General features: G+C 42.5%; 1 protein-coding gene and 1 pseudogene across 1 annotated transcript in view; both read left to right on the top strand.

The window, feature by feature from the left end:
- LOC126263646 (Down syndrome cell adhesion molecule-like protein Dscam2) overlaps positions 1-11223 on the top strand; it is a 421438-nt gene extending 410215 nt beyond the window's left edge. The window contains exons 34-35 of the mRNA XM_049960745.1: positions 3928-4068; positions 10982-11223. Of these exons, the coding sequence (XP_049816702.1) occupies positions 3928-4068; positions 10982-11033 (193 nt within the window). The 3' untranslated portion in view covers positions 11034-11223. The remainder of the gene's footprint in view (positions 1-3927; positions 4069-10981) is intronic.
- On the top strand, positions 141-258 carry LOC126210608 (5S ribosomal RNA; annotated as a pseudogene).
- Positions 11224-13415: the final 2192 nt, after the last annotated feature.

The raw sequence follows: 13415 nt of genomic DNA, 5'->3' as shown, positions 1-13415 counted from the left end.
CGAATGGAGAATCATATTCACTGTATTTTGTCTCTTGAAACTACTATATCGAGAATAGACATGATTTTGCATTTTATTTTTTGGGACACCCATGAAATGTTCTCAAGCCCAAGATTTATTATTCACTACCATCAATATGAGGCAACAGCCTTGCCACAGTGGAGACACCGGTTCCCGTCAGATCACCGAAGTTAAGCGCTGTTGGGTGTGGTCGGCACTTGGATGGGTGACCATCAGGGCTGCCATGCACTGTTGCCATTTTTCGGGGTGCACTCAGCCTCGTGATGCCAACTGAGGAGCTACTTGACTGAATAGTTGCGGCTCCGGTCAAAGAAAACCATCGTAACGACCGGGAGAGTGATGTGCTGACCACATGCCCCTCCTATCCGCATCCTCAGCTGAGGATGACACAGCAGTCGGATGGTCCCGATGGGCCACCATCAATATGGATTACAAATACTGAGTTTAGTATAGTTCTCTTCTACGCATGCCATATGAATGATACAGCTCAGATGAAATGACTGAATTTTCCTTGTGCATCCCCTGGCATTGCATGCCTCCAGATTACATTTCGGCTTTTCACTGTGAGGAGAAGGCAAATTCTCCATTTATGACTAAGCCTACTGACTCATTCTGCAGGAGTCTGAGCCTGTTGTTGTCTTCAGATTCTGAGTGCTGCAGAATCATGACATCAGAGGCATGTGTACAGGATCAAGAGTCTCATGAGGTATGTTTTTCAATAAATGGTTTAATACTTCTTGAGTGTCTAGTCATGGGCTCCTATTTCCTATCCCTAGGTAAGAATCAGTGACAAACCCGAAGTTATAGCCTTAGTTGGTCACAGGTTCTTTTTCTGTCACTAACTACTTCTTTGTAAAAAGTGGAAAATGCCATGTTATACCACGTTTCAGAGTCCACAATACACTGTAAGTACCCCTATAATGGCTGGAGCCAGTTAAAATACAAGTGAAGGCAAGGGCATACAACCTCCAACAGGACCATACCTAGTAAAATAACACGTAAAATACCACAGCGTTCACAAACCAACATTCAATCCAAAGACAGCTTTACGATCTTTATGGCTGAATGAGGATCAATTCCTTTATTGCTTTCAATCTGTCCTCTTACTCCATAAAAATATCTGTCTACAATTCTGAAGAATTGACTTATTGGAAAGTCAGAGGCAAACATAGAGAGAGAGAGAGAGAGAGAGAGAGAGAGAGAGAGAGAGAGAGAGAGAGAGAATAGAATAGAATAGAATGGGATAGAATAGAATAGTAGAAGAAGAATGGGTAGCTTTGAGGGATGAAGTAGTGAAGGCAGCACAGGATCAAGTAGGTAAAAAGACAAGGGCTAGTAGAAATCCTTGGGTAACAGAAGATATATTGAATTTAATTGATGAAAGGAGAAAATATAAAAATGCAGTAAATGAAGCAGGCAAACGTCTCAAAAATGAGATCGACAGGAAGTGCAAAATGGCTAAGCCGTGAGGTAAAAGGTAGGAACCCTCACTAGCAATAATAATCTCGGAAACAGGAATAGTATGGTAGGCTAAGATTTCCCGAGTTTCAAAGGATTTCAAACCGGCTCTTCCTGCATTGTTGCAAGCAACGAAAGCTACAGTTACCCATCCGTTACCCAAACTGGAGGAAGAAGAAACTTTCATTAAGGAAAAATTTAACCTCGCACCACAAAATAAAGTAGGTCCATTAATAAGAACAAATTGAGTAGTTTTACCTACTCCTCTTGTTTCATTCTTTTTACCCTTCGCAGAAGATGTCGAAGCACCAAGAGTGCCGTCCACATTGACAAGTGATTTGTAAACCAGCATTCGCCGGCGATGACGAAAACAACATTTACGCATCATTGTAAGAAGCAGTGCCTCAGTGGCTATTCACTCAAACCGAGTGAATGCGCTAGACAGAACAGTGTGCTATTTATAGCATCTAGCCATCCCGGCTAGAGGACAAATGTAAGGATGTAGAGGCTTATCTCACTAGGGGTAAGATAGATACTGCCTACAGGAAAATTAAAGAGAGCTTTGGAGAAAAGAGAACCACTTGTATGAATATCAAGAGCTCAGATGGAAACCCAGTTCTAAGCAAAGAAGGGAAAGCAGAAAGGTGGAAGGAGTATATAGAGGGTCTATACAAGGGCGATGTACTTGAGGACAATATTATGGAAATGGAAGAGGATGTAGATGAAGATGAAATGGGAGATACGATACTGCGTGAAGAGTTTGACAGAGCACTGAAAGACCTGAGTCGAAACAAGGCCCCAGGACTAGACAACATTCCATTGGAACTACTGACGGCCTTGGGAGAGCCAGTCCTGACAAAACTCTACCATCTGGTGAGCAAGATGTATGAGACAGGCGAAATACCCTCAGACTTCAAGAAGAATATAATAATTCCAATCCCAAAGAAAGAAGGTGTTGACAGATGTGAAAATTACCGAACTATCAGTTTAATAAGTCACGGCTGCAAAATACTAACGCAAATTCTTTACAGACGAATGGAAAAACTAGTAGAAGCCAACCTCGGGGAAGATCAGTTTGGATTCCGTAGAAATATCGGAACACATGAGGCAATACTGACCCTACGGCTTATCTTTGAAGCTAGATTAAGGAAAGGCAAACCTACTTTTCTAGCATTTGTAGACTTAGAGAAAGCGTTTGACAATGTTGAGTGGGATACTCTCTTTCAAATTCTGGAGGTGGCAAGGGTAAAATACAGGGAACGAAAAGCTATTTACAATTTGTACAGAAACCAGATGGCAGTTATAAGAGTCGAGGGACATGAAAGGGAAGCAGTGGTTTGGAAGGGAGTGAGACAGGGTTGTAGCCTCTCCCCAATGTTATTCAATCTCTATATTGAGCAAGCAGTGAAGGAAACAAAAGAAAAATTCAGAGTAGGTATTAAAATCCATGGAGAAGAAATAAAAACTTTGAGGTTCACCGATGACATTGTAATTCTGTCAGAGACAGCAAAGGACTTGGAAGAGCAGTTGAACGGAATGGATAGTGTCTTGAAAAGAGGATGTAAGATGAACATCAACAAAAGCAAAACGAGGATAATGGAATGTAGTCGAATTAAGTCGGGTGATGCTGAGGGAATTAGATTAGGAAATGAGACACTTAAAGTAGTAAAGGAGTTTTGCTATTTGGGGAGCAAAATAACTGATGATGGTCGAAGTAGAGAGGATATAAAATGTAGACTGGCAATGGCAAGGAAAGCGTTTCTGAAGAAGAGAAATATGTTAACATCGAGTATAGGTTTAAGTGTCAGGAAGTCGTTTCTGAAAGTATTTGTATGGAGTGTATCCATGTATGGAAGTGAAACATGGACGATAAATAGTTTGGACAAGAAGAGAATAGAAGCTTTTGAAATGTGGTGCTACAGAAGAATGCTGAAGATTAGATGGGTAGATCACATAACTAATGAGAAAGTATTGAATAGGATTGGGGAGAAGAGAAGTTTGTGGCACAACTTGACTAGAAGAAGGGATTGATTGGTGGGACATGTTCTGAGGCATCAAGGGATAACCAGTTTGGTATTGGAGGGCAGCGTGGAGGGTAAAAATCATAGAGGGAGACCAAGAGATGAATGCACTAAGCAGATTCAGAAGGATGTAGGTTGCAGTAAGTACTGGGAGATGAAGAAGCTTGCACAGGATAGAGTAGCGTGGAGAGCTGCATCAAACCAGTCTCAGGACTGAAGACCACAACAACAACAGACTAGAATAGAATAACAGAAAGGGAAACGGATTTGGGGGTTATGTAGCAGCAATCATAAGTGCTTTTGTGGAGTACCTCTACAGATGGAAGAGTAACAAATGAATTAACAAACCTACATTACATAATTGTATTATGTACCAATTATCTGAAAAATGATATCAAGGAACTGATTTTTTTTCCCCTCACAATAGCTATGAATCAAGTTCCCCAGAAGTTGATGCCAGTGTCCTCAGCTATCACTTGCAGCCACCATCTGGATTTTCAAACAGCCAAGAACTGAGTGAAGCTGAATGTGACCGTGACTCCAACCAACTTGCCAAGTTTCTTGCCAGGTAAATTCTGTTTAACTACAAGTTTACATAGTGTTCACAATTATTGCAAACAATTGTAGCTTACTGTAATTCAAATATGTTTGATCTGCAATCTTCACAATATGTTATCATATTCACAAAATTTGATCTTGCTTTACAAAAGTATGAAGTGACTATGGGATATTTTGGAAAAACAGATATATTTGCATTAGGAGCTTTCAAGACAATACAAAATTTCAGCCAAAACCAGTTGACATTGATTAGTGGCAAAGTGACTCTTCTGAAACCAATTGTCTAAGTGAGTTTGTTTCATATTTCTTGGTTCTTTGAATTTCAGAGATAATCTATTTAGTTGATTTTTAGGGTTCCATGTATCACAATTTTATTTATTTATTTGTTTTTGCCAGTTGTTGTGCATCTTTCTGTCCATGAGTAAAGACCTTTTTCCTCAGGAAGGTGTAGATGTTAGGCGCTAAGATCTATGGCCCTTGGTAGTGTAAAAAATGTAGAGCTTTTAGTCAATGCAGTTAAAAGATGTGACCATATATGTCACATATTTTGATACAAACTCACTCATCGAAAACTATATATGAACTATTTACATTCTTGTCAGTTCTGGTGGTCTAGCATAAAGTTTATGCCTGGAAACTGAGATGTCATGAGATCAAATCTTGGTTGGACCATATATTTTTTCAGCCTTTTTTAACCTAGCCTACAACTATTTTAAAAGTTGTCAGAAACAACATAGTTTGGATTCCACATTAAACTGCAGGTCCCCTACCCATTTTCTGGTTGGATGACTCAGGTTAGATAGGGACATGCTGCTAGTTCACTGCTTACTGCACAAATTTCAAGGTATATGAAGAGGAAAACACAGGAAGTTTAATCTGATGTCAAATGTACCAATAACAGAATTTTAGGTGCTTTGAACGATTATTCTGTAACTTTTGTTTGTGCTCTTTTGGTTTTAGATAAGGAAAAGCTAAAAATTTTATCAGCATAACAGTAACTGGTTCATAATGGCACTGCCAGGTATTATCTTTAAATCCCAATAAAATGTCCTGGTATCTGGTCACTGGACCTGATGGGATATGTCTACACAGAGTATGCAAAAGACCTTGCTCCTCTTCTAGCATCAGCCTGCAACTGATTCTGGAAGAGTGAAGTGTTTCTGGTGATTGGAGAAGAGTGCAGGACATTCCTATTTTCAAGATGGGTCGGTGCACAAACTCACAAATCTATAGGTCTATCTTCTTGCTGTCAATACGCTGTAGAATTTTGAAACATGTTTTATGCTACTCACGTAGAATTTTGAAACATGTTCTATGCTACCATAGTTTGACATTTCTGGAGACAAAAACTCTCCCCTGTAGGAATCAATGCAGATTCTGCAAAAAATGATTACGTGATGCTCGGCTTGCTCTGTTTTCTTTTTGTATAATACTACTGCACACATGTATTAACAGGGTTCTGTATTTACATTAACAGGAAGCTACTTGTCTTTAAGAGGGTCCGTGTGTTGTGGTATAAGTTCATTTCAGCTCTTAAAATAATAGTCCATGTTAGCCTCACTGCTGGTGAATACAAGTCCCACTATAAACACTACTCTGGTCGCTATGCACTCTCATAGCGGGTGATGTGAACTGACAGATGCCAACTACGACAGTGATTAGGCTAGTGATTGAGAGTAAGCTAGTGACTGAGCCCTCCGGTCGGCGGCAGCAATCTAAATACTTGTGGTTGAGAAGGCATTGGCAGCATGTAGCTTATGAGTCTGTCTCTGGCCTCCCTTCTGACAGGCGCACTTGATGCAGCACCTCCTATCAATCTTCTTGCTACATCTTTGCTGACAGGTGTGGTAGTGACAGTTTACACCAGCATATTCCTTCCCCACGAAATGCCACACAGTTTTCATGTAGCAAAGATGTGAATGACAATGGAGTGGGAGGTAGGATGCTGGATGTAGGGGTGAGTCAGGAGCCAGGATTGTGCAGGATGGCGTACTCCCAACTGTACCCTGCAATCCGGCTTGTAAGCCAACAGGAACATCCTCTGGAAAACTCTGCAAGGGCACATCTCCAGGACTGAGGGCATGTTGTGGGGCAATGGCGGGTCCAAGTCCATTGAACTGGCGTGCGAAGGTGAGGGCACATAATCCATCTGCTTCTCCTGGGGTGTCCTGGTGACAGCAGTGGGCAGCTGCGAAGGCCGCATGGTCCTGGGAGACCTTGAACCTTAGGGGAAGAAAAGCAGCAGAATCATGGGGCAAATGGCATGCATGAATTTGGTTCTGGGGGTGGCGCTGCAAAACCATTGGGACCTGCAGTTAAGTACATAAAAGAACCAATGCATTCCTGGATCATGCCTCTTTCTCAGTGCCCATGGTTGCCATAAACCCTGAAAAGAAAAAGATCGCGCAGGCACAAAGCGATACTTGCGGACCACTGGTGGCTCTGGATGCTGTGGTGTGTGTAGCACCATCCGATGGCAGAGACCATGCAGAAGTTCTGCTGGTGATGATCCGCCTCCTGGGTGGGAGCGATAGGAGGTGACAAAGAGTTGCACCAGCTGTTCCCATGTGTGGGAGGTGTGAAGCTTGGCCATTTGTTGTTTGAAAGTGTGTACTAAGTGTTCTGCTTCCCCATAGGACTGGGGGTGAAACAGAGCACCTGTTGGATGTCAAATGCCATTTCATTCACAAACAGTTCACAAACACGTGAAGTGAACTGTCCGACACAAGCACTTCTGACAACCTATGCAAAACATTGGAATTGTGCTATGTGATGTGGTAGAAGCCATATGCACGGCAAATGGGAACTTGCTAAAAGAGTCTACCACTATGAGCCAACAAGTGTTGCAATATGGTCCTGCAAAGACAATGTGCACTCATTGCCATGGCGATTGAGTCTTAGACCAAGCTGAGAATGTCTGTGGGGGAGCAGTTTGGTTTTCCATGCATGTGTGACACTGTGACATCATCTGTTCAATGTAAGCATCCATGCCCTACAAAGTACAGTGCAGTTGTGCTAACTGTGTGAACAATTCCCCAATGTCCTTGATGGAGCAATCGCAACACATCCTTTTGCAACACTTTGGGAATAAGCACACATGATTGTCCACTGTCATTTTGAACTAGAATCACACCTTGTTGAACTGAAAGGTTATGTCGACTTGCAAAATATCAGTACACAACTGAGTTCAGGATACTGTTCAATGAACAAGGCCAAGACATGTGAATGTAATGCATCAAAACCTTGAGATCTGGTTCTGCTTCCGTGGCTTGTGCAATTTTTCTGTAATGCAAGAGAAAAGATTCCAGCAATTCAGAGTCCTGTACATTGATGCAGCAGATGCATCAAAATCAGAGCCTGGGCCAATCAGAAGGTGAGATTGGGCGTTTGCATTGCCATGCTTTGCTGTAGGTCTGTATAAAATTTCATACTGATACTGCGAAAGCAACAAAGCCCAATGTCGCAATTTTTGAGCAGAGCGAGTAGGAAGTGGCACCTGTTTCTAACTGAAAGTTCACATGACGGCCAGTAATTTGTAATGAGACACATAGTTTGTTAGAATGTCGTTGCACAGCACTAGGGTGAGGAGGAGGCACCGCCTTAATCTTAATTTCATCAGAATATGTTGTAGGTTTTGGAAACAGCATTCACTGCACGTGCATGAGCATTTTTTTCTGGGGTATGGGAAATATTGGCGGTTTTGTACTGTTGCGAACAGACTGGTTGGACATGGCCTTGTTTTCCACACGTGTAACATGTTGTGCTACATGACTGGCAATCCTGTCTTTCATGGCAAGCAAAACATCTAGGGCAAGACTTCTCTAAATTCACCGGTCTGTTTATATGTCTACATGGCTGTCCGCGTGGCTGTGTATGCGCTCTTTGTTGTGGCTGCTTGGGGGAATCACGAGCAAGAGGTGACTCGACCCAACAAATCGGGGCCTGATCAAACTTATCAGCCACTATGACACCTGAATCATATTGCCCTAAGATTTGCAATACTTAAGGAAGTGATGGATCATGCTCTAAGATTTGCAATACTTGAGGAAGTGATGGATCACAGTACTTTAGGATCTGTTCCCATATTCTACTATCTGGGTCTAATCATTAAATTGCTGTAGAAATTGCCACGAATTTACTTACATTTACACTTCCTAGTCATGCTCGTTAGTTCTGTGTACCACTGGCGGTACATCTGTTCTGGCTTTTTCGGTAAGCAAAAGAACTATCTGGCTGCAGTTACTTGGACTTGCTGGTCATAGTACTGAGTTAATGCAGTGATTACTTGGTCATAGCTGATTTCATCCGGAGAGGTGGTTGGGAATAGTTTTCATATTGATTTGAACTCTGGGGACCCTGCAATCAAAAGAAAGTATTGTAGCCTTACAGCACCTTGAAAACGATGAACTAGACAGTGTGCTTTGAACTGAGTCAGTTATTGAAGCCATTCCTCTTCTGTGTTGTTAAATTGCTGGGCTGGTTGGTTGGTTGTGCGGCCAACGCAGCTTGTGCAGCCAGTAGCTGTTGTACTGTCGTCAGCAGGGTAGCAATTTGTTGGTTCTGAAACCTAAAAACTTGTGTTAGGTCCATCACATTGGTCATTGTGGCTAAGGCAAGGGGGCAGAGGGTTGGGCAGGGAGGGTGGGGTAGCCATTGTTTATACAAATAAGTTATAGCAAAAAAGCAAGCAAAGCATCTGAAAAGAGAAATTTGGTTAGTTATGGAGCTCCCCTCCTGGAATATATGCAAGAACACAACAAATCAGCAAACACTTGAACATGGGCACCCCTGCAAGCAAAATCTTTGGCCAAGTTGGTTAACTTCGATTGGCACTGAATTTTCCTCATTGCCACTGTAGTGTCCCTGTTGCTACTGTTGTGTCCTATTTGACAATGTAGAGTCTTGTACCATAGAAATCAAAGGAGAGGCTGTTCTCTGGTGGCCAGTATCCTCTTTCTATAACACAACTGCACACATGTATTAACAGGGTTCTTCATTTACATTTACAGGAAGCTACTTATGTTTAAGAGAGTCCATGTGTTGTGATACGAGCTCCTCAAATAATAGTCCATGTTAGCCTCACTGCTGGTGAAGTACATGTCCCACTATAAACAATACTCCTGACACTATACACTTTTTTAGCCAGTGATGTGAACTGACAGAAGTCATGCCACTATTTATAATATTTATTTGAAATTCTGAAGGTAGCAGGAGCAAAGTATAGGAAGCAAATTGTTAGAGAACAGGAAAAGAAGAGAATTAAGACATCTGAGATGTGATGCTGTAGAAGGGTGTTGAAAATGAGGTAGATTTATAAGATAATAAATGAAGAGATTCTTGGCAGAATCAGCAAGGAAAGGAACATATGGAGAACTCTGACAAAAAGATAGGGCAGGATGGTAGGATATGGAATAACTTCCTGTGGTGTGCGTATTGTAAGACCTTCACTACACACACCATCAGATTATTTGACTTGTCGCTCTAACGAAGTAGACGAGTGTCAGCAATATGTCTCATGGTCTTATTGTGGCATGTTTATCTTCTGCCATTAGGTCAGACGATAGAAATGCCACTTGCACACTTAGAGCAGAAGATTGACGGTGACCAACTTTAAACAGAGCTTGATTAATTTTCACACACATTTACTAAAATAATAAAAAGCATAAAATTACTTAACTTGATTCTGGATGCTATTTACAATTGACAATCTGAAGTTCCTTTGGTCTTTGTACGTTAATCTTATTCTCACGTATCTCTGATACTTGAGAAAGTGTCTATACATTTATCTTCATGGCTATGTACAGGAATATGATAATCTTATTAGGCGCAGACTGAAACTTGACTATAGACCGGTACAGACTAATGCAGACTCGTATAGACTGGTGCAGACTAATGAAGACTGACTAATTGAAGGTCTGTACACTTGTTATAATACCTCGCATGTTCAGGTATCACTGTGCGAGTGTGATCCGCAAGGAGAAAAGGTTCTATGTTAGCAGCAATCTCATTGGCTGCGTTACATATCAATACGCAGATCGGCGGAAGCAAAATTTGGTCCATCTCTAAGGCAACGCCATCTCGTAGTGCAAAGACGGACGAGCGCTGCGCCTGCGCTGTTGTGCTTAGCGGGGCACGCTCTAGTGGGAAAGTTGTGTACGCGCTGACTACACAGAACTATGTACACACCACTTCCATAGTACTAGAGGGAGCTGTAGAGGGTAAAAACTGTTGGGGAAAATGTGCTGGCATAAGCTGCCACCAACACACTGGTCGGCAAAGATGTAGCAAGAAGATCGATAGTATTCACTGGACCAAGCACATCTATCAGTAGAGAGGTCAAAGACAGACTCACAAGCAATGCACCACCAGCGCTCTCTTGACCGCAAGTATTTAGATCACTGCCACTGACCAGAGGGCTCAGTCTCAGTCACTAGCCATTTATAAATAAATCTTGTTGTAATTCTGGAACCACCATTTATTAATCTGATGATTTGGTAATATTCACATCTGTCAGAACCTCCCTGGCTTTGTGCTAGGGCTATTGCATTCTTCTTGCAGTCACAGTGTATGTTGCCTGTCTCCTAAATCCTCCATACTATACAGAACTGTTTTCTGATGGTTCATCCTCCAATGACCTCGATAATTAAAAAGGTGTGTTTTCTACTTCTGATACTTGTTTCAACTTATGTCTTTCTGTACTCTTTTTCTTACTGTTTCACGTACCTCATCTCATATTTTTCTATTTCCTCTTCCCTTTCCATAATATAGTCTTGAAAATCACTTACATGTTTTTCTCCTTTTGGCAATTGAAGAGAAATGGGATCCAGTCTTGTTTGGCCATGAAGATTCATTTTACTGAAAGAACTGGTGAATGGTGACAAAATTCACTATGGTTTCAATAAACATATTTCCTTTTGTTGCAGATTTCATCAACAGAAGGAAGAGGAGAGATTGCAGTATACTATTCATGTCTGATATGCCCTGCTCTTCACTGGCCTACTGTAAATGACATTTTCACTGTGACACTGTCCCACTTAAATGTGTACTTCAGTCTCCTGGACTCAAGATCAGCAGCATTATGAATGCCTTCAAAGGCTGATAAATATAAAACATGTATCATCAACAATCTGCGTGGATGTGGATGAAATAGCCATGCTGCCATTTAATTGAGTAATATTTTCTTAAGATATTTTTTGATCAAAATACATGTGATTAATATATTTTAAAAATATTGCACTATGAACTTCAAAAACAATCATGAAGCTCAGTTATAGAGAGCATCAAGATTGATTAGTGCCAAAATTTTATGACTGTTCTGTCACTTCTATGTAAGAAGATTAACAATATATTCATATTGTACAGTTCTTGTCATATTTTCAAATGTACAAATTTTTGTAAAAAAGATGAATGTAAAAGTGTTGGGCATAGTCCCAATATTATACTTTTTTATACTAATGTTTGTTATTTCTGGTATATTGCACAATAATAAATAAGAGGTAAAATCAATAAGAACACATTTTAATGCAGCTCAAATGAATTTTGCAACGACAGCACTGACAAGAAGAAAATGAGTTTTTTAATTAATTCATAAAAAATGTAAAAATAATGTGTCATTATTACCTTTAATGAGAACAAATATCTTATTTATATCCATAATCCTATAACAGAGATTTCTTTTGAATGATGAGGAGTTTGTACATAGATGAGAGTGGGAAATTGGCCTTGTAACTCTTTACACAACCAAAAGATTTATAAATATCACCTCTTAAATCACTCTACCATAAATTCAAGTTTTATTCTGCAAAATACACTCCTGGAAATGGAAAAAAGAGCACATTGACACCGGTGTGTCACACCCACCATACTTGCTCCGGACACTGCGAGAGGGCTGTACAAGCAATGATCACACGCACGGCACAGCGGACACACCAGGAACCGCGGTGTTGGCCGTCGAATGGCGCTAGCTGCGCAGCATTTGTGCTCCGCCGCCGTCAGTGTCAGCCAGTTTGTCGTGGCATACGGAGCTCCATCGCAGTCTTTAACACTGGCAGCATGCCGCGACAGCATGGACGTGAACCGTATGTGCAGTTGACGGACTTTGAGCGAGGGCGTATAGTGGGCATGCGGGAGGCCGGGTGGACGTACCGCCGAATTGCTCAACACGTGGGGCGTGAGGTCTCCACAGTACATCGATGTTGTCGCCAGTGGTCGGCGGAAGGTGCACGTGCCCGTCGACCTGGGACCGGACCGCAGCGATGCACGGATGCACGCCAAGACCGTAGGATCCTACGCAGTGCCGTAGGGGACCGCACCGCCACTTCCCAGCAAATTAGGGACACTGTTGCTCCTGGGGTATCGGCGAGGACCATTCGCAACCGTCTCCATGAAGCTGGGCTACGGTCCCGCACACCGTTAGGCCGTCTTCCGCTCACGCCCCAACATCGTGCAGCCCGCCTCCAGTGGTGTCGCGACAGGCGTGAATGGAGGGACGAATGGAGACGTGTCGTCTTCAGCAATGAGAGTCGCTTCTGCCTTGGTGCCAATGATGGTCGTATGCGTGTTTGGCGCCGTGCAGGTGAGCGCCACAATCAGGACTGCATACGACCGAGGCACACAGGGCCAACACCCGGCATCATGGTGTGGGGAGCGATCTCCTACACTGGCCGTACACCACTGGTGATCGTCGAGGGGACACTGAATAGTGCACGGTACATCCAAACCGTCATCGAACCCATCGTTCTACCATTCCTAGACCGACAAGGGAACTTGCTGTTCCAACAGGACAATGCACGTCCCCATGTATCCCGTGCCACCCAACATGCTCTAGAAGGTGTAAGTCAACTACCCTGGCCAGCAAGATCTCCGGATCTGTCCCCCATTGAGCATGTTTGGGACTGGATGAAGCGTCGTCTCACGCGGTCTGCACGTCCAGCACGAACGCTGGTCCAACTGAGGCGCCAGGTGGAAATGGCATGGCAAGCCGTTCCACAGGACTACATCCAGCATCTCTACGATCGTCTCCATGGGAGAATAGCAGCCTGCATTGCTGCGAAAGGTGGATATACACTGTACTAGTGCCGACATTGTGCATGCTCTGTTGCCTGTGTCTATGTGCCTGTGGTTCTGTCAGTGTGATCATGTGATGTATCTGACCCCAGGAATGTGTCAATAAAGTTTCCCCTTCCTGGGACAATGAATTCACGGTGTTCTTATTTCAATTTCCAGGAGTGTATAACTACACCAACCCACAAACTAAAAACCATATGTATCCAGGTATCTTGTCCATCTCCATGTCACCAATGCACACTTAACATGGTGGCACTTGATTCTGATCATAGCCAGAACAAATCCTGGTGG

The sequence above is a fragment of the Schistocerca nitens genome, chromosome 1 (assembly GCF_023898315.1).
Source record: "Schistocerca nitens isolate TAMUIC-IGC-003100 chromosome 1, iqSchNite1.1, whole genome shotgun sequence".
In the NCBI taxonomy this organism is placed as follows: domain Eukaryota; kingdom Metazoa; phylum Arthropoda; class Insecta; order Orthoptera; family Acrididae; genus Schistocerca; species Schistocerca nitens.
Note: the sequence above shows the minus strand (reverse complement) of the source record. Positions and strands in the feature narration are given on the sequence as shown.